This window comes from Musa acuminata, chromosome BXJ3-4 (genome assembly GCF_036884655.1).
Source record: "Musa acuminata AAA Group cultivar baxijiao chromosome BXJ3-4, Cavendish_Baxijiao_AAA, whole genome shotgun sequence".
Lineage (NCBI taxonomy): Eukaryota > Viridiplantae > Streptophyta > Magnoliopsida > Zingiberales > Musaceae > Musa > Musa acuminata.
The window spans coordinates 7,993,934-8,016,397 of NC_088352.1; the positions used below are offsets into that span (position 1 = coordinate 7,993,934).

The window sequence follows — 22,464 nt, forward strand, 5'->3', positions numbered from 1 at the left end:
TAAAATTTTTCTTAATATAAAAAATCAAAATAATATAATAAAATAAAAACTTCTCTTCTGTGGACTTAAAAGAGGAATCATAACCAATAAATAAAAAAAAAAATCTAATTTTAATAATTCAACAGCAAGCCATTTAAACAGCACTATGGTTAACGTAAAAATAAGCTTAAAATTTAAAAAAAAAATCAGCGGAACAATTTCTCTAATTCAACAGCAAGCTATTTAAGCAACACTATGGTCACATGAAAATAACTTAAAAATTCAAAAAAAAAATAGAAAACGTTGTTGCTGAGGAACGAACCCGGATCACCCACATGACAGGTGGGAACATTCACCTCTATACTACAACGACTATATTGTTTTATTTGATGTTTTCTCTGTCATTTGTCTCCGTGAGGAAGGTTTGGATTATGCATCTTCGTTACTTTTGTTTCTCTCATTTTCTTTTAGCATTATGGCTATTCATATCTGACAAGTTCTTTTCGTTCACCATTGCAATCGGTATATATAATCATTCAGATCATCTAGTTTTCATTTAATTTTTACTTAAAATTATATTTCTATACATGTAAACATGTTTGGAGAACATGTAAGAGCCGTATAGTTACTGCTATGACATAGCATATCTAATGAAACTTGAATATACCTTCGACAAACCATCTGATATGAGTCCCATCCCATGAGGATTCATGTCAACCTTTTCACCAGTGACTGACTGGGTTGCCAACAAGGTAACCCTAAAAGGAACAACAAAAGCTGTTATTAGAAGCAAGAAAAAGAATCAACTTTATTTTTATAACTATGCATATCATGTATAAACTATTCTTTCATTTATTCATGGAAAAGAGTTAAGTGTTCATTGGTGTATAAAAGACTTTTTTTTGTTTGAACATATTGTTATTTAATTGAGGCATATTCCTTGAACATATTGCCAGTTAGAGAATTTAGCAATAATCTAATTGAGGCATACCCATGTGCATCATAAAAATATTCATTGAATTGGATAGTAAATATACTTCCTATAATTATGACACTGTTATCAAGTAATCTGTCATATACTGTTTTCAATGCTCACATGAATTGGATAGTAAATATACTAATGACACTGTTTTCAAGAACTGCTCTACTAATCTGTCATTGTGATGAACAATTCAAGAGAAACGACCTGGTAATGGGCATGGCATATATATACCTTGAGATTAAGTAGTGGCTGTTTCCCAGCATTAATTCCTGATCAACACAAAGTAAGCCATCATCATTTTTGCACAAATAAAGTTGAACATTTTAACACTTTATTTAACTTAGAAACTTATTTGTCTGCACAGGCATGCTTTTTCATCTGCATAAATATATGTACACACAACATTGTATACAGTATCAGTGCATAGATAATGCAGTAGAGGCTAGTTATCCAAACTCTGATGGAGAAACTATAAAATTTGGGCCAACAAATCATATTATCAGTTATGTTTTGGTTGCAGTGTTCTATTTTTCTAAAGTATGTCTAATTAAGTTGCATGCTTTTTACATTGACGTTTCTAAGGGTGGCATCCAACTTATTCTTGCAGTAAAATATAGTGATCATAAGAGCCAGACTTAGATTTGGAGTTACCTTTGGATATTAGATGAGCAACAAGTGGAACAGTCTTCCCAGCATATGAATTACCAGCAATGTAGAGAGGACAGGAGAGGAGCCGTGGTCTGTGGATGGTCAATCAACCACTGCAAAAGGAAAAAAAAAAGAGAGAGAAAGAGAGAGATTGAACAGCTACAATGGAAAGATAAGCATTATATTATCTGCATTTATTACAACTCTGCTCAACATTTATCTGAAAGTATCCTACCTTTGTGAGAAAATCATAGACTTGTAATGAAGAAGACATGTCCGCCACCTCATCAGCAGATGCAGATGAAACTGGAATATCTACAAAAATTACACTGGAAAACTGCAAGCCATTACTTGTTAGAAAACATTAAAAAAATGTATGAAAAAAAAAAAAAAAATGGAAGGAGCTGAAACAGAAACATATTACTTTTGTCCAGGAATATGGATGATACATTAATGTAGACAAACTTTCATTATATCTGTAGTTAGCAGCAAATCTTACATGACCTACAAAACCAACATGAAGAGTATCCATTTAGTATATCTAACAACTTCAGAGATAGCTAAGGAAAGACAATAATATAGATATTTGATTTGGAAAACCAATCTGATAACTAACTTGGGTTAAGAAAATGAAGCAGTGCATCAGTACAGGTGATTGAGTATGAAATTTCTGTCTGAGTATGTACCCTTACTTTCTAATCTCAGTCCAAACTTGACCCAACCTATTCCTACACCTAAGACACCAAGAAACCAAGACAAGCCACTGCAAGAGACCCTGATAAGCCAATCATACAAGTGTCAAAAATATCACCACACAAAAATACAACCTTCTTTGTTCCTCCATCTCTTCTATTTCTCATGATTAGACCATAACATAGATCAAACTACGAGCTGGCAAAAGTTTGGCCATTACCACTTGGATCTATATATGCAAACCAGATATGACAAGGTAGATCATTTCACTGAAATCCACTAGGTACTGTGGCTGCCGCATCGTTATCTAGGTCGAGACCTGCGAGTACTTGGCCTTGACTCTATTCTCTCAAAGGCCTCAACCATGTAGATTAGATTAACTTTCCCCTTGTCAAAAAGCAAAAGCGAATTCACCCTTTATCTGCATTACATGTATGATCCAGTTCGGTAATTTCTCTTTCAGAACAGGTTTATTATTTCAGTTGTAGATCGAATCCATTGCAATCTCATCAACATTTTTTACGGAATCAAAGCAACGGATTTTAGCTGCCATGGAACTACAGACTGTGTGATTGTGCAGTATAAGCTGAAATCGGTATCTGAGTGTTGAAAGAGAATCATAAGAATTGGTCAGTGAAGGTCAAAAAGCTTCCAATTTGGAAGGCCAAACTATTGAATCCGGAGCACCCCGGACCACCAGGAAGTCAGAGTATGAGGGGGTCCTCCTCCGGGTTCCCCTCCGACTTTACAAAGTAGTAGAACAGCTCCACGCCCTTCACCTCGTCCACCGTCACATAGCTACAATAACAAAGCAAGTGGCAGTGAGAAGCGCAGAGAGAGATGGCTGGGGGAGGGAAGCCAACGTCTCTAAATAGAAGAGGAGGGGCCCTTCGAACCCAGGGAGATGGGTGACGACAGACGCCAAGAGCGCAAGAGCGACCACAGCGAGAGGATAAGGAGCAGCAGCTGCGGAAGAAGCCGACGCTCGTTCGAGGATCGAGACATGTCGGCCGTGAGTGGCAACTACTCTTCCCGTCTTCTTATTCTGAAATATATATATATATATATATGTATATGTATACATATATATGTATGTATATGTATACATATATATATACATGTATATGTATATATGTATATATATGTATATGTATATATATATATGTATATATATATATGTATATGTATATATGTATATATATGTATATATATATATGTATATGTATATATACATGTATATATATACATATACATATATATATACATATAAATATATATATACACACATATATATATATACATATAAAATATATATACACATATATATATATACATATATATATATATATATACATATATATATATATATACATATATATATATATATATACATATATATATATATACATATATATATATATATACATATATATATATACATATATATATATACATATATATATATATACATATATATATATATACATATATATATATATATATATATATATATATATATATGAATGATTTACCTTAGGAAATTTTTTATAATAAATTGATAAAAAAATATTCTACAAAATATTTTATTTTTTGTCAGAACATTTCTTAACCGTGCTTTTGGATTTACGACTCATACTTCGTGTGTGCCATGTGTTAAATCATGATTGAAGAATTTTTTTTCTATTAGATATATTTGAGGAATCATATTTTTAATTATTTTTTGGTACAATATAATATATAGACAAAATTATTTTCTTGATTTTGAACCCAGAGATAAAAAGGATAAAGTGAACAAATGAAGAAGTTTAATATAAGAAATGAAAAAAAATCAACTAACAAAAACGTCGCCACCTAAATATTGAAACAAAGGGGAAATATTATAATTCATATTCGATTAGAATTAAATAGTGGATAAATTTGTCTTTATGACTGTTTTATAGCTCTCTTTTTTCCTAAATACTGCTTATATAAGTATTATATTTAAAATCAACAGATGGCAAACTATAGTTGCCGAAGTCAAATGCACCCAATACTGGTCTGACTTTAGTTTGACCATGGATTTCACTTTGGGCTCTGCCAGTTAACCAATCGCGACGGTTATAGGCGGTTACGCCGCGTACCAACCGCACGCGCCTACGGTCCCGCGTCCATCGAAACTAAATGTACTCATTTGATACGATACCCACGACCGTCTCGCCGACACTTGTGGTCATCGGCGTGGATTCCTGTGGACCCACGGCGAGGCCGTCCTAAGCCGCTGGTAGCCTAAGCGGGTAACTCTGCTTTGAGTGTATGTAGGTTTGGTTTGGTCCCGCGTTGGTCACATTTGAGGTGATTGGTTGGACTTGTGTGGACCAATCATTTCCATGACACGGGTACAGTGACGGGTAAAAGATGTAGGTGTGTGTTACTTTTAACAATGAGGGGGGCACAAGCGGTTCGTGAGCGGGAGGCGCCAACTCAAAACGTACGTCGCTCTCTCCTTTTTCCCTCCTCTTTGCCCCATCCATCCCTCCGTTTCGCCGCTCCGCGATCCTTCCTGACCTCGGTTTCTCTCGCTCCGATTCCGGTGATTCCACCTTTCTCTCACTTGATATTTTTTCTTTTGTCGTCGAGATCTTGATTTCTTGATACTGGTATAGGGTTTCTTTTTTGGTGATGATCGAGACGTCGCTTTCTCTTTCAAGCAGAATGATTTTGATGGTAGCCTTTTGGTTGAGGTTTCCATGAAATATTTCTGTGATTCGTATGCAATGTGCTCGTAACTACCTATTTTCTTCTTTTTTGCCACTAATTTCTCAGAGCTATGATGTTATTGAGAGGATTGGGCCTCTATCCTGCTTCCTCGAAATCGATTGTGGAGACTCCATTGGTTTGATTATGGTCTATGTTCTATTTACAGATGATAACGTTTAAGAGTATTATAATGATCCGAATAATTGGTTATAATTTAAATATCTTCACATGATTGCACACAAAAAAATAAATTAATTTGATGCTTCTGTATCTTTGATCACAACAAAACATCTTGCATGCCACCGAAACTGCTTGTACTTTGGTTCATTTGATACCTATATTTTATAGGCATTTTAAATATCACAGATTATGTCTATGATTGTCTTGAGGCCATAGAGATGAAAGCCCAATCCTTTTAATAGGAATTTAGCTCGAGTCAAATTATTATATTGCTGTTCCAATTTGACGCAGATTTTTTAATTATTTTAGTTCGTGATCATGTTGATGCAATTTTGAGTAATAAGATACTGCCTTTTACAGGGTAATATAGATTTATTTGGAAACTGCTACAGCATTGTTGGTCTGGGCAATGCTTAGATACCTTCCAGGTTAGAAGGCAGGGATGAACATCTCTGCTCTTCTAACTTCTGCAGGCATAAATATTGGCTTCTGTGCTCTTTTCTTGTCACTGTATTCAATCTTGAGGAAACAACCTAGCAATCTCTATGTTTATTTTGGCCGGCGGCTTGAAAAGGAGAACAGTAGGTATCAGGACCCTTTCACTTTGGAAAGATTCGTGCCCTCTGCTGGCTGGATAGTGAAGGCTTGGGAAGTGACAGAAGATGAAATCCTATCAATTGGTGGTCTGGATGCAGTGGTTTTCCTTAGAATATTTGTTTTCAGGTGACTGCAACTAGACTTTTTAAAATATTGTTGGTGATCTCGTATCCCTTTTCTTCCTATTACTATGTAGTTAGATGTGTGCACAATCAGGAAAATGAATTAAAGAAAGAAAAATAAAGGAAACTTCACAAACATAGTTCTTACTTCAAACATCAAGGATAATCACAAGGTAAAAATTTGCTTGCATCCTTTGAATTATTTTTCATGCTTTCTTCTTGCACTTGGAATTTACTGTTGGTATGTGAATCTTGTTGATGATTGCTTTTCCCACTTCAGAAAAAGAGTCAACGCTTCTGCCCAAAAACCATTGACCATCAGCATGGTGGCATTGAAATCATTTGACTTGTAATGTAGAAACTAGAAACACAATCGATATGGTTGTTGTCCTTCAAAATTGTTAGATAAGATATATTTATCTGAAATTGGAAGACAACTCATGGTTGTCTTACCTATTGTGTTTTGAGATATTATCATAATCCATCATAGTTTTGTAATATAGACAGAATCCCCCTCTTTTTTCTCTTGCATATATAATTTCTTGTTATGATCATTGACATGCCTAGAGAGAATTGTGTAGATACACAGGGTTCTCTTTGCTCACTCTGGTTACTACCAAACACCTTTCTTCTCTTGTGACTTACTGCTTAAAAAGTACTGCTTTTACCTATAAACTTTGCAAGCATATTAGTGACAAGAATTTGAGAAGATGGCAAAAGGTGTACATTAAGATATTTATATCAGGAAGAAGGGAAGATATTAGCTTCAACTTCAAGGATATAGTATTAATTCTCTCAAGTGTCTTTGCTAACATAGTTATGTGAGATAAAGGTGATGCATCTGATTCTCGATTAATTTACAGAAAATAAGTCTAAATAAGCTTATTCTTATCTCAAAAGAAAACGAAGTCTAATCACATTTTGCATATATAAAAATATTAATGCAGAATTTCAAATTGTATTAGTTGCTAAAATTGGTCATATTAAAGTTGGGAATTACGAAAAACAGGACGAGCTTTTGACGATGATAAATACATAAACCCTGCCCCCTACCATTAACATATACTCCATGGAAATCTTTGATTGGCTGTGAAAGACAGTTAATTTAATTGTTGTCTGGCATGGATTTTATTGTCTGGTGGAATTATTACAGAGTCACAGTCATGATACTGCATATGTACTTATTTATTGGAACTTGAAGCTTACTAGGTCAGTAGATAAGATGTGCTGCATGTGATTTAAAATTTATGAACATGGCTACCAGTGTCCTTTAAGTGCCTTTAAATTCATCATGTGTTCTTTCTACTTGGAGATGGTCCAATTATTTCTCCTTATAATATTCGAAGGCTATACAGCTTAAATTGAAAATTGGATGATGACACTCATTCCATGTCATGTGCTATTAATTAGACATATACTAAGATTAGTAATATATTTGTTGTTATTTCAGAACAGTATATGATACATGTTATTTATTGTTCACATACTGCATACAGAATCTACAACAAACTAATTTATTGAAATTTGTTGTAAAATTTACCTCCACAGTATACGTATTTTTTCCATCACTGCTGTGGTTTGTGTATTTGGAGTGCTTCCAGTTAATTATTTTGGCCAAGAAATGGAGCACGGGCGCATCTCTTCAGAATCATTAGATGTATTTACAATTGCAAATGTCAAAGGAGGGTCAAAATGGTAAGGATTGGTTTTTTTCCTTTTTTGAAGATTACTTTTATATAAGAGATATGCTTGGTGATTTTTTTTATTAGCACTGCACATGCTTGCTGCTATTACTGCTGAATGAATTGAATGAAAAAGAGTTAGTTTTTAAATAAGAATTGAAACAATATAGACTAAGGAATGTAATTCCTGTTCTTTTTCTCATGGTAATCTCAACATTGTCTACCCTTTGGAACAGAGCTTACTTAGAATTTATGGATATAAGCAGACAACTTTAGAGGGAAAGTGAAAAAAGGTTGTTTATCAGTCCTTAGTTCTTTTAATCTAATTTCAAAGTAAATGTTGGAATATTTAAATGAAAAAATCACCCCTTGTAAAAAGCTATCTTCTATGCATTTACTCTCCAGAAATTAGAACTCATCATTTGTAGTAATTCTTTCACAATACATCAAGTAGAAGCAACATGGAAGGTACGAAAAACATGATTTTGAGATAAAAATATATATTAGAGAAAGGTAGCCATATGATTTCATTATAGAACAAGAAATGTTTACGTTCGTGAACAAATGAGAGATCGAGTGAGAACCATTTCATGTGAATATAATCAAAGGAGACATGCAAATGCCATCATGGTTAGACAAGTTAAATTGATCAGTGGGGTGAGTTTTTTTATATTTCATTATACTACAAACTATGTTTAATTCTTTATGTCACTTGATGAGTAAAAGTGTGATTAATAGAACGCTGTCTGTTGGTCTCAAGCAACCAAGAGACAGTATTCTATAATAATTATCTGAGAATGCTGTCTTTTAGTACAATCATCTTCTGTGCATCTGTAATCCATGATAATTATCTGAATGGTATCTGTTTAACTACAGATATAATGCAATTATTCTGGTATGTGTATCTGAAATTTGAAGCTTGACCATAAGAGCAACTGCTATCTTCACATCATCCACTATTCAACATTAACAAAGTTTTCTGCATTTTGCAATTGCAGGCTTTGGGTCCACTGCACTGCGTTATACATTATAACCTGTTCAGCTTGTAGTCTTCTTTATTCTGTAAGAATTTGTTTCTAAAGTGTCAAAACTAAATTATCTCATCTTGCTCTTTTAGGAGTGACATTTTTTATTGTTTATTTTCCAGGAATACAAGAACATTTCTCAAATGAAGCTAGCTCATGTCACTGGATCCCCTCCAAATCCTAGTCATTTTACTATTCTTGTTCGTGCTATACCAAAATCGACAGAAGAATCTCTGACCGATACCATTAGAAACTTCTTCACAAATTATCATGGATCAAGTTATTTATCACATCAAATAATCAGTCGAACTGGGAAATTTCAGAAATTTATGGTGTGTATTCAACCCTCTTTATTCCTTTTTTCATGTAAATATCAATATATCATGTTGGAGTACTATATAAAAATATATTTGGAATTTATCTGTTTGGACGTTATGGAACATTTTGTGCTCAACAATGACTTATATGTATTTGATTTCTGATGAATGTTTCATGTAATTTGTTCTTTTCTGGAGCACTGATTTTATGCTCTATGATGACTTATATGTATCTGTTTTCAGCTCAACATGCTGAATTATCATGTATCATGCAATTTCATGCTCAACAATGAATATATATTTTGTTTTATGGTTTCATTTTAATGCCCTATCATCCATGTGCTAATTCCAAATTGATATGTTTTGTGACTTGCTTGTAAAAGGGAGGCATTTTTTTTATCAGTGTGTCATCTGTTTTCTCTTTTGCTAAACTTGTTATCCCTATGGTTATCTAGATGTACCCAGTGATAGCTAATCTTCTGTCATTATATTTTATCTTCTGATATCATGGAATTTGATTCTTACTATGCTAGTAATTTTCATCATTTTTGGCTAGAGAGATCCTCATGATGGTTGAGGATTTGGATATAATATGAAAGACTCTTCTTTGCCAGATTTTGCATAACTTTACCATTATTAACTGCCACAATGCAGGATCTTTAGTTTGGCCATCTCTTCTCTCTCTCTCTCTCCTTCTATACTCTTTTGTGCTAATATATGCATATGCACCACGTGTGATCATTCCAAGTTTCCAACATATGTCTGGTCTGCAAGAAACTTGGGGTTGTTCCTTTATCCTTTGTGTTATTTTATTGTACATTATTTACTATGATCTTAAAACTATAGTAAGTATGATGAATGGCATATTGGAAATACAACATAACAAATATTACAGACAGTTGATGGCATGGGATACAAGTAAGAAGGACTGGTTAAGGAGATACCGCAAATAAAAAGAAAAAAGAGAAAGCTGTTGTTCCCAAAATTTTGGGTTAAGACTAAATGGATCCTTCTCCACTATTTTATTGACTGCTTTACTGCAATGGCACTAAATAATGGAGGGCATCTAATCTTTTATAATTGTTTCTGACCATGTCTTCTTTAGTCTCCCCTCCCAATTTTAATATTTCAATTTAATCTATCCTTTTTAATGAAGCTGTTGGTCTTCTTTTGACATGCCATTTTAGACTTCTTCATTCTTTCTTCATTTTTTCAATAATATCTTGACCCACAAGAGAAAACAATGTTGTAAATATAAACATTTTGACTATAGAAGATAAATTCACAATTCACAGAAATATAAAAGACATGTGGTTCCTTTAACTATCTACATATAAAATCTCAAAGTATTTTAAGTCCTAGTAGAATCTGAATTTGGATTTATTTAAGGGATGCTAAGCTAAACTCAAATCCAATTACCTTAGTAGGTCTGAGATGTTAAATTTTGCTATAATCTGTCCCAATTTGTATAAGAATCCAGTTACACTTTTTTTTTCTTCTCGTGTAAACTTTTTTTTATTTGTTAGCATTTATGTCACATTGGACTACTGAAAGTTCTTGTTTGCCTCTTCTGTGTGTATGTTGGTCAAGTGTAACAATTTTTCTCCTTGTTTCAGGTGTGAATATAAAGCTCCAATATAATAGTACAATTTCTCATTGTGTTCTGTGTTTCTGTTGAAACAATCTGTTTATGGCAATTTTTTCTATTGCAGTCCAATGCAAAGAAGGTCTACAAAAAGTTTGTCCGGATAAGAGTCACTGCTCTAGACAATAAATGCAGACCAAGTCTTTATAGATGTGGACTTTGTGGAGTAGTGTCCAATTCTTTTCAATTTTACCACAGTGATTATAATGGAAAAAGGACAGATCTGCAACATTCGGACACAAGAAAACGAAAGGTATTTTTTCAAATCTAAGCTTGTTTTTTTCTAATGAAACTCAAAAGATTTGAACTTAACATTTCCTGTTTTCTTTTTTTCCTACTTGTTGAACCGGATGAGCAAAATTCAATTAGATGAACATATAATAAGCCATTTATGTGCCTAACTGTTTTCCCTTTTACAACTAGGAATGCTCAGCTGCCTTTGTTTTTTTCAAGACCCGCTATGCTGCTGTTGTTGCTTCAAAGGTTCTTCAGACTTCAAATCCCATGCAGTGGGTAACTGGCATTGCTCCAGAACCATGTGATGTTTATTGGCCAAACCTATGGATACCATTTGGGCAGCTTTGGATTCGCCGACTAGCTACTCTTTTGGCTACCATCGTTTTCATGTTTTTGTTTCTTATCCCGGTAACCTTTGTGCAAGGTCTAACCCAACTAGACCAGTTACAACAGAAGTTCCCTTTTCTGAATCGTATACGTAACAAGTAAGTATTCTTGTCCTGTTTTTCTCTTCAGGTTATCACTCAAATTCTCATTGATTTTTCTTGTTAAGAATACTAGATCATTTCTATTGTGACCTGTATGCATTTCAAACTAGTTATAAAACGGCAAACTATTTCATTACAAGTTGATGCAAAGCATTTTACTGTTTCCATCAATCCTAAAATAAACTCTAACTCTGAGATTATTCCATGAAAACAAATCATTATTCTTGGCGCAATTATGGCTTGTTATCTCACAGTAAGTACTTCCTCTATCAAAGCCTCCTTATGGATATTGGAGGAGCGAAATTCCAGCTGTAACTTATATTTATTGAGCCTTCCAAAATTTGATCCATGATACATCTTTCCTTGCTTATATTGGATTGGAAAGTGAGAGATATCTGACATTTTGTAATCTGTAGTCCAGTTATTTGTAAAGGGAAAGTCATTTGTCTATTTCTACATGTGGGGTACAATTGAGACTTAATTATGTACCAAAGTTTTTATAAGGGTCACTGTAACTCCAAATCAATATATTGTGGATGGAATTAAGTTTTAACATCAATTCATCTGATTAAGCTTTTTTGGTTTATTATTAGTGGTTAGAGGATTTTCCTTGTTGCCCATTTTTATTTAGATGTCTTAGTTTGATTTCTGTTTTGTAATAGATTTTCATTTTCCCTGGAAATTCATGACGCTATATTCTTGTTCATAGTTATTTAAACAAATACAGTCAGATGGATTTCTCAATTAGCTGACAGATAAATATCTATACAATCTTTTTAGTTAAATGACTATAGCGTCAAATACATATTTAGATTGCTTGCTATGGACGGTTAAGTTTGAGATGATCAATGTAGGACAAGATTGTTTTATCAAATTTAATAATGGAGATATTTTCCTTTATGATCTCTGGTATTTATCAATGTAGGAATTGTATTATCAAATTTAATCATCAAGATGTTTTCCTTTATGATTTCTGGTCTAAGTGGTTCTGTTTTTAATGTGCTTGAGTTATTGGTTCATCAAGATGTGTCCTATGGATAGCTTTCTTGATTATTTGGCGTTCATCAATTCAGTTCTTTCTTGATCGCCTTAGTCAAATATTATATTCATGTTTGCTACTCGAGTCTCACCCTGTTTTCTTTACTAATGGCATTGCTTAACAATAATAAAGGCTGCTAATTGATTTTTTTTTTTCTTTTGTCTATTTTGTGGGGGTAAAATCTTAAATTTGCTGTCAATGTGCAGGGCTTTTGTGATCCAGTTCGTGTCAGGTTACCTGCCTAGTGTCATTTTACAGGTCTTCCTCTATTCTGTTCCCCCAATGATGATGATGTTTTCTACCGTGGAAGGGCCTATTTCGCGCAGTGGCAGGAAGAGAAGTGCATGTTGCAAAATACTATACTTCACCATATGGAATGTATTTTTTGTGAATGTTTTATCTGGATCTATCATTAGCCAGCTGCATATCTTTTCTAGACCAAGAGACATTCCTGTCCATCTCGCCAAAGCAGTACCAAGGCAGGTAAAATTTAGATCCATGTTTTTATTTTCATCCAGTTCCAAAATTGTGTAATGTTATATATGATGTTTTCTCAGCTATATAAGCTTGGTGTGCTGTTTCGCTTATGTTACCACGAGTTCATTTTTGGTGAATTACTGATCTCCTACGCTGCACAAGAATTAGAATGATGATCTAATGCTTTGTGTTGCCCTGTTGCAGGCAACCTTTTTTATTACTTATGTTCTGACATTAGGTTGGGCCAGTTTATCATCGGAAGTCTTGCAAACCTTTTCCCTATCATATAATTGGATGCGGAAATATATATTCAGATTGAAGGACGATCCGAATGCTGTGCCGTCCTTTCCGTATCACACTGAAGTCCCAAAAGTGCTGTTGTTCGGCTTAATTGGTTTTACATGTTCAATATTGGCACCTTTAATAGTGCCATTCTTGCTGGTTTACTTCTTTCTTGGTCATCTCGTGTACCGTAACCAGGTGAGTCCTTTTATGCTTTATGGGACAACTGTTGTAGCCATGTTTTCATCTATCTCTGTGCTGAACAGGTCTGCATATTACTTATATATTGTTTATATATCGTTTATGCCAATTAGATAGACATATAATACCATATATATTGTTAATCTTGAAGCAAGTCTAACAAGACTTCTCATTGTTTCGCCTTGAAATTTGCAGATTCTAAATGTTTACAGCTCATATTACGAATCTGGTGGGCGGATGTGGCCCATCGTGCACAACACCACTGTTTTCTCTCTGCTGCTGATGCAGATTATTGCACTTGGAGTATTTGGAACAAAAGATGCCCCGGTCGCTTCGGGTTTCACTATTCCACTTCTGATCTTCACACTTCTTTTCAGTGAATACTGCAGGCATCACTTCAATCCCATATTCAAGAATTTCTCTGCCCAGGTTGGTGTTTGCAATTTAGAGCGTGTGTAATAAGCTAAAAATGCAGTTGATATCTACATACTTATTCATGTACGTGATTCTGGGATCCCAGGACTTCATCGAGATGGATAGAGAAGATGAGCAAACTGGTCGAATTAAGGATGTTCACATGCAGCTGCTCACAGCATACTGCCAGCTCCCCCCACCAACTACTAATACTGAAGAAACATATTATGATGATTCTGTAACTGGTGATGCTCGTAATCAGGTCACGATCTGAACTCTCTCTCTCTCTCTCTCTCTATATATATATATATATATATATATATGTTTATATCAAACAATGATTTTGACTAAAGATTACTTCATCATGCACTGTGCTCCCATTGTTGGTTGTCACTGGGGAAGGTGTTCATTTAACTGTTTTAAATCTTTTTCGGAAATAAATTTCTGCTCGAGCAGCAGTTACGCATCCCTCCTTTTATTAATTGTCTTTTTAACTTATGCCACGGTACCATTTCCAAATTGCTGCATTTTGTGTATTTGTATATGTTGGAATACCAGTAGTACGATGATTTTTATGGCATCTGATTATTTATTGTCAACTAATTGTTCATATCTAGAGATAATAGTGTTACAAATGTAATTATTGCTGGCTGTAATATTTGCTTGCGTTTGCCCCCAAACTGCATAATCCTAAATCCTGCATTGGAGGTTGTCTGATGCAATCAATCATACTACCTTTTTCTCCTTTACGGCTGCCAGGATGGTCTCCACATTTCTACAAAGCTAGTGGCAAAGCATCACAATATTTCAGCATCGTCAAATATTTGCAACTTCTTCCTTATTTTTCATTTTGACATAATGCATTTATGTAATATCAAAAATAATAAGACTACAACAGAAACAGCCAACAAAATCAATAAAATGATGAGCAGGCCATAAGTAATGAATCCCTATTTGATTGCTCTAGAATATATATATATATATATATATATATATATATATATATTGGTTTATGAAAAATCCACATGGGTGAGGATCCGAAACTTCATTAGATATATAATTTTTCAAAGGTGCTGCTCGCTAGATTTTTTTTCAGATTAAAATAAGGTCTTGAGATCAAAATTCATTTTTATCATTTATGCTATAAAAAAAAAAACAAAAGATTCCATTCAAAAACATGTACTTATGTATTTTTGAGTCAAAAAGAGATGAGCAACCAAATATCATTCCACATGAGAACCTCCCAACAGGCGGTACCGCAAGAAGCACTATGTTCTCCAGTTTCAGAAACATCAATATAAGGTATTCCAGATATCCCAATCAATCAACTAAGCAACAACGATCCCCAGATGATGCTCAATGCTGCATCAACATTCTTGTTTCATCCATCACTTTGATACCTTTCAATTACTTTAAGCTTGCAGGAACGACCAATATTTTAGGCAACAAAGCAGTACAAATGACCAAAGGATTTACTCAAATGCTGCAATCGACAAACTGAAGGTGAAGCATATATTTCGGATTCAAATAAAAAGGGACAAATATTGATGAAAAATCAAAAGATGCAATCTAATCTGTTCTTTCCCTACAAATAAACCCAAAATTTCGGGCCAAGAAGTAGTAGCGAAGAAACCCCTCAAAGAAAGAGCAAGCCACTAGATCTCCGATGCAAACCCCTACACCAAGAAGGCATCTCTCATCATTGATCGTTCAATCTCAACCAAACCTCACCACCTAAAACCAGCCGTTCCCGCATATCCAACATCTCAATCAGATCAAAGAAGGTTTCAAACAAGAAGTGGGCAAATCCCAAGAAAAGGGGTTAGAACAGGATGGAAACAACCAGTAATCGAGAATCAAACCATGTTAGACGCTAATGGTAGAGCAAAGTTCTGTGATCATACGAAGAGGTACGGTTGCCCGCACTACCTCGGATTGCCTGGCTCCATCCTGTCTGCCTTCCAACGATAAGGGGCGAGGGAAAGGTGGGGGGGAGGGACGGCCTACATTGACGAAGAGGCCCTTCCCGGTGTCCCGCGACCGGCGGCTTCGTCGCTCGGGATGACGGAGCGGCGGTCGGAGGGGAAGAAGGGTTTCCTCTTGGGTTTCGCCATACGAGGGAGGAGAAGAGGAAGAGCGATTGCTCTCTCTCTCTCTCTCTCTGAATCATTTGCGGTTTGTTAAGTTGCTATTTATGGGTTCGTTTCCTCCCTTCTTCTGCTTGCAGAGCGTCACCAAATCGTTCGTTGCTGCGTAAAGCTCTTCCAAAGTGGTCTCATCATCATCGTTTATCGACAACATGATGAATGATCCATCCATCCATGCCGTTCATTCCGTTGCTTACGGAATGGATTCCTCTTGCACAAAAATAATCCTATCCAAATCGGGTCATCGTTTTCGTGTCGGTCGCCGAGGTGAGGTGTGCGAGCAGAGCGAGCGTTCGAACAGAGATGGCGGGTGGACCCTCCCCCTCGCTGGGGGCGTTTCGCATGCCAACAATGGCTTGGACGCGGTTGATTCCTGGTGGCGGCCGCCTCTTCTCCTTCTTCACGGAACGCTCTTTCTTCTGCATCTCTGTCTGTCTGTACTATGTGCCCTCTCTGCCTCGCTCTCGCATACAACACTCATCCAACCTCGAAGGCGACAAAGATAGGGCGGCGTTTAGCGACATCAACTTACCACTCGGTCATTACGTCGAACAGGTCAATCTGCACTTTCATTGTAATCATAGCAACCAATGAAAGTATTAATTAACTTAGCTGATAAAAGTCTGTAAAATTCTGAGATCAAATCACATGTTACTTTCAATAATGAAGAAGAAGAAGACGAAGAAGAAGAAAAGACTTCCAACAATTGCAACTTAATACACCAGAAGAACTCACAACCAACCAGCAAAAGTGCAGATTGACCTAACAAAAGTGCTTAGAACGTGATGGATGGATTATATACATTAACACATGCCTGAGTGAGAAGGCTTCAATTGCCCACCGGTGCAACCTTGCTGGATTACATCCACCATCAAGGAGGCATGTGAACAGGAGCATAAGATACTACTACACTATCTATGTAACACATTAATGTCAACACTAATCATGATTTAACTCCTGATTGACATGATGTTATTGCAAATCCCCTCAGCAACCAACACTGTAAAACTTCACAAACCCAATCTGCTGGCTGATTTGGTGGTTTGGCTACTCACCTTCTTGAGTCCTTGTGAATTTGATAGGTCACAACATAGAGCACATGATAGAACCCTACAACTTCCGGATTTAGGTTAAACTCGAGGGGGAAGCAGAAAGGTAAACAAAACATAGAAAGATTACCGAGCAACTTGTTAGGAGAAACATCAGTCAGTCTTCCATTTGTTCTTCGGTCCTCTGAACCCATACCTTCACTGTCTTATCATTGCTGAGTGCACCTGAAGCAATCATGTTCTCTGAAGGGTGGCACGATACAGCGATTACACCATCCGTATGACCTTCCAGTTTCTGTACTATTTTCCTAGTTTGGAGAATCCCATAGGTACACACAATTGTCCTCCGAGCCACTGACAATGTATTTTCCGTTTGTGACTGAAAATGTTGCTGGGATGCAGAACCGTGAGTTAGCATGACCTGTGTATGTCTTTAAGAACTTGCCCGCTGAGAAATGCCATAGCCTCTGTATGTAAGATCAGTGCAAAATATAAGATAGGATCATGATATCTCAGATTCTGCTATATCTTTTTAGATGTTCTCTGTTACATTGCAAAATCATTTATTTTGACCTTCGGAAACTTGAATGGGCACAAGAGATAAATACAGAGACAAAGACTAATATATGGTGCATTCAAAATCTTCACGCTTCTGCATCGTGAATAGTGGTGCATATCATTGCATATTGGAATGTGGAAGAAGCAACTGAGATCAGATATCAACATACAAGAAAACAAAACCTAAATAGTTCTCATCTACTTGATTCAACAAAACCCCACACAGCTTATATCAAAAAGCAGATAATATCTAAGAAATAAACTCAGCTTAAATATTTGTCAGTTGCTGATGGGAGTGCTAGTTTTTGCCAAAGAAACTATGAGTTTCAGTAACAGATGTTCGAAAAAGAAAATGCTTTAAGCATTTTATAGTGAAGAAAGCAAGGCCGTTTCTGGACTTGTTTCCAGTAATAGTTTGATTTTGCAAAACCATGTTTTCATTAGACAACTTAAGCTCGCTCAATCAGAGTTTTCCATATAAACTGCAAGAAAAGTGAGTTCAATTGAAAAACAAACAAATTCAACAATCGACAAAATATGTATATTCTTGGAGATATGACCAAATTATAACCCCTGGCAAGATATGTGTATTCTTTAAGTATTGACAAGTTATAACCACTAGAACTTCGTCTTTAGAAGTGATCTTATATTCCCTTTCAATAATTTCTCATCAGGGTTGAGAATAACAACTTCTCAGATATATCTAAATGCAATTAAATCAATAATAAGTTCTGAGGTTCTCCATGATGCTATCAAATTAAGAACTGTTTGCTGACAACTCTCCTTTTAAGTCATATACATAGCACAGGACTAAAAATGCATTTAGCAAATATATCTACCCATTTCACACTGAACAAATATACATGCTGCAGTTCCACTTTCTTCCATTGGAAGGAAAAAAGAAAATAAAAAAAGAAGTGGGAAAAAGTCTTTACCTTATTTCAGGTTGAGTATGAAAATCAAAACAATAAGAGGAAGGTATCAGTAAACAATACGTCATAAGTATTTAAAGCATCGAAAGAAAGATTAGATCTGATTAGGAAGACCGGAAAATCATAGTGTTTACCTACTTCAGATTTTCTGAAGTCCTAACATGATGATAAAGTCGGTCATGTAACCCCAGAAAAGCTACTCCTCATTTCAAATAACACTATGAAGATTTAATAAGATAATGTTGAGCAACAAAGCAAACATGAATAGCACACATCCATCAATGTTTTAATTAATTATTTGCCTTAGGCCATTTTGACCATCCATGTACCAATGGACAGGTCAATCCAGATATGGATGTGTATATATCTTTGTAAATATACACACACACATAGGCAGCATGGAACCTATCGCTCACTAAAAAAATTGTAACTCCATTCAGAAAGATAAATGAAAATCGGATGACGATCCTCAAGCACTGCAAGATATTTCTATTTCTTCTCATTTATGAAGCCCATATCAGTACAACCCAAACACTAAAGTTTACAGGCTTGAATAGTTTTGTTCTTCTAAATTATCCAGTGTTCACAAAGAAAAGACTTCTAGTAAGGCTAAATACTTTTATTAAGAATGTTTCTGAATTCTGATACAATCAAAATGTTGATACAGCAATGTAAAACATAAAGTAGAAATATCGAAGACTGCAACTTGGGTAATCCAACCAGAAATCTTTGCAATCCTAGTCTGACTATTGAAGATATTTGGGCACATTTTAGGTGGGCATAGGCCAGGCTTATGCAGGAATATAAGATTCCAACTTAACATTAATCTGCACTTGGACTAAGGGATCAGAACTAATTCAAATACAACTAAACGTGTACATCTATTTAGTGTGGTTTATATAAGATGTATATATCATATGTGCTTCACACGACAGAAACCGTATCTAATTCTTCTTTATAGAATGGGAATTATTTTTACCTTTATACAATTCCTAAAGGGACTGTCAACTTCACACGACTCCCATGTCTCATGCAAGTTACTTTGGACCAGTGATTTAAAAAGACGCTCGGGCGACGCAAGGCGAGGCCCGAGCGCGTCGCTAAACTTCCAGGCGGCGCGCTTCAAAGAGGCGGAGCCTAAGCGCTCGCCCTAGCCCAGGAGCTAGGCGCTTCAGGCGAGCGCCTGTGTTAAACCAGGCGACCAAACCAGGATTTTAGGTCTGGTTTGGTCTCTGGTGATTGGTTGGTTCAATCGAACCAACTAAAATCGATATCAACTGTCGCTGCCCAACCCTAACCGGCTAACCCTGCTCGTTGTCGCTGCCGCTCCTGCGCCCGCTACTCGCTGCTACCGCTGTCGCCGCTCTCGCTGCTCGTTGCTCCTGCTCCCGCTGTCGCTATTCGCCGCTACCACTGCTGTTGTCACTGTCGTCGCTGCCTCCTTACACTCCCGCTCCGGCTTCCGCTACCGCTGCTGCTGTCGCTTCCTCTTTTCTCAGTCAGCAGACTCAGCACCCCCTTACACTCTTCCTTCTCCTTCTGTATACTATTAGTATTGTTAGATTTATTTAAAATTATTAATTTTTAATACTGTTAATAGATTAATAATATATTATTTTGATTTTAATATTATTAATTTTTATTTATTTAAAATTATTGTTAGGTTTAAAAATAAATGGCAAGTGTACAGAGCAATTTAATAGAGTCTCCAATGAAGATGATTTGTGTGAAAATGACGATAATATTGATTATGATGAATGACTTTAATGTAAAATTTTATTATTTTGAATTTTGAAACTTTTTGTTAATGTGACATTATGATTTTGTATCTTAGATTTTCTTAATTTAATAACATATTTTTATTTAAAATTTTAAATAATTATATTTATTAATTATATTATATATTTTTATATTTTAGCGTCTTGTTTCGGTGCCTGGGCGAGCGTCTAGCGCCTTGGGCGTTTTTAGACCTTGGCGCCTAGCGCTTTTTAAATCACTGCTTTGACTTTAATTAGAAGCCTATTTGACTTTAATTAGAAAACCTAGTAACCACAGTGATGAAAAAATGAATCTACTACTAGGTGGTTGAATCTCCCTACTACCTTTGCCTCTCCTATCTCTCACAAACATCCAGTCCTGTGGGACCACTTTCATCTGCATATTTTTCTTGTTCAAAACGAAATTCAAAGAGATCCTCACCAAGTTCATTGGATCTGAAGTTTTAACACGTTGATATTACCAAATGTACAAGATATTTTAATACTAACAGGAAAACAAAGTGCTCATGATCACTTAGGTCGCAGAAGTCCCAGTTCCTAATCAACAATAGATAAGGGGCTGAAAGAATTAGCAATAACTCACTCTTATGTTCAACTATCTCACATAAAACTAGTCCTGCTACAATTTTATGGATTAATATCAAATATAATATGGACAAAGTCTATCCAGATAAGCTTAACAAGGACAATAGACCTAGATTAAATTTTCCTGATTAGATAAAGCGCTTTAAATAGTTATCGTTTATCAAGTTGCTTTTCTAGTGAAATTGCCTAATACAAGCTTTACAATGTAGCATACGGCTGCAGAAGAGTAGATGACGGATTGATCATAAGAAATCAAGCTGCCGAACCACCGAGCCTATCTTGAGCCTTGGGTATAACTGAGAGATTGGACAGAGCTACTGGTGATGGTGCCAATCATTGATAAGATCAATTTAAGCCGACATCATACGGTTGCTTTTAGCCATTTTGCAACATTTTTTTGCTCAAATTCTGGTTGAGGAGGCCATTTCACAATTAAGGATCACATTTCTCAAAGCTTTTAGTATTTGATTGTAATTTCTGCATTCGATATTTTCCGGAGGCCATGAAAGATTCTCATTTTTCTCTTCAATTTTGGCGAGTCCCTTCTACAGTTCGCCACCTATTCCGTTCCCTAGCAATTCGGCTGAAGATGTAACATCCTCAGGACAACATCTCGCGACACATTAATTGCAAACGAAGAAAGGAAGCTTCTTTTCTATCTCAAGAATGAACTCAAGAAAAGAGAAAAGAAAAAGGAAATGTTAGGGTACTTACTAATGTGTTGTCGAGGGTGGCGGCGAGCACGAAGTTCCCGTTAGGAGAGAACTTCACAAACGACACCGGGGGGCTCTCGTCATCGATAAGGGTCTTCATGCAATGCCCGGTCGCTGAGTCCCAGATCCGGCACAACCCATCGTAGCTACTGGAAACGATGAGGCTCCCATTATAGTTGAAGTCGACGGCTGTGACGGGCTCGGAGTGAGCCGGGAGGACGCGCAGGCACTTCCCCGACTTGACCTCCCAGACACGGACGGTCTCGTCGAAGGAGCCGGAGGCGATCATGTTGGACTGAGGGTTATAGGCGCAGCAGAAGACGTAGTTGCTGTGGCCGGAGAGGGTCTTGACGGCAGTTGCCGCGGCGAGGTCCCAGATCCGGACGGTGAGATCGTCGGATGCAGAGCAGAGGTAGCGGCCGTCGGAGGAAAAGGAGAGGTCGGAGATGCCCTCCTCGTGGCCGGAGAGCTCGGTGAGGAGGGAGAAGTCGGCCGTCGACCACACGCGGAGGGTCTTGTCGCCGGAGGCGGAGGCGAGGAGGGAGCCGTCGGGGGAGAACTTGACGGCAGAGACGGCGCGGTTGTGGCTCGTTAGGGTTTCCTGCAGCACGTAAGGTTGGGGGGCGGTCGCCACGATGGCGGCGGCGTCCATCGCTGGAAGTGGGCTTCGGCCGGAGGTGTGCGCGGAGCTTTTGAGGAGGTTCATCGTATTAAAAGTGTTTAAGAAACGGAAGGACTAAATTACCCTTAACTCTTTCATGAAATTTCATATTTATCTCGTACCATTTAAGTTTAATGTCACTGTTGGAGGCAAATGATAATAGGATAATTTAAGCTTAAATATTTCGAACCATTCGATTTTATATTTTATCAAATTAATAAAAATAAATAAATATTTTCGATGGTACAAAATGGTATAGAAACTTTCGATCACCTAATTTTAATTTTAGGTTGATTG

General features: G+C 36.4%; 1 protein-coding gene and 2 pseudogenes across 1 annotated transcript; 1 reads left to right on the forward strand and 2 right to left on the reverse strand.

Moving 5' to 3' along the window:
• Positions 1-185: 185 nt before the first annotated feature.
• Positions 186-4,515, reverse strand: LOC103981657 (serine carboxypeptidase-like 18; annotated as a pseudogene).
• A 240-nt stretch (positions 4,516-4,755) lies between these two features.
• On the forward strand, positions 4,756-14,271 carry LOC103981658 (CSC1-like protein RXW8). Its single transcript, XM_009398400.3, has 11 exons — positions 4,756-4,871; positions 5,579-5,941; positions 7,486-7,632; positions 8,618-8,681; positions 8,767-8,976; positions 10,674-10,859; positions 11,030-11,328; positions 12,577-12,853; positions 13,052-13,327; positions 13,526-13,759; positions 13,851-14,271. The coding sequence occupies exons 2-11, from the start codon at positions 5,661-5,663 to the stop codon at positions 14,016-14,018; spliced, it is 2,142 nt and encodes a 713-aa protein (XP_009396675.2). The 5' UTR covers positions 4,756-4,871; positions 5,579-5,660; the 3' UTR covers positions 14,019-14,271.
• A 2,351-nt stretch (positions 14,272-16,622) lies between these two features.
• LOC135634866 (COMPASS-like H3K4 histone methylase component WDR5A) lies at positions 16,623-22,185 on the reverse strand (annotated as a pseudogene).
• Positions 22,186-22,464: the final 279 nt, after the last annotated feature.

Bases quoted from the DNA above. Each gene is read 5' to 3' on its own strand.
- LOC103981658 (XM_009398400.3), top strand. From the start codon at position 5,661: ATGAACATCTCTGCTCTTCTAACTTCTGCAGGCATAAATATTGGCTTC. The intron at 11,329-12,576 runs GTAAGTATTCTT...GTCAATGTGCAG, and splicing joins CTGAATCGTATACGTAACAA to GGCTTTTGTGATCCAGTTCG. The intron at 13,328-13,525 runs GTGAGTCCTTTT...TGAAATTTGCAG, and splicing joins ATCTCGTGTACCGTAACCAG to ATTCTAAATGTTTACAGCTC.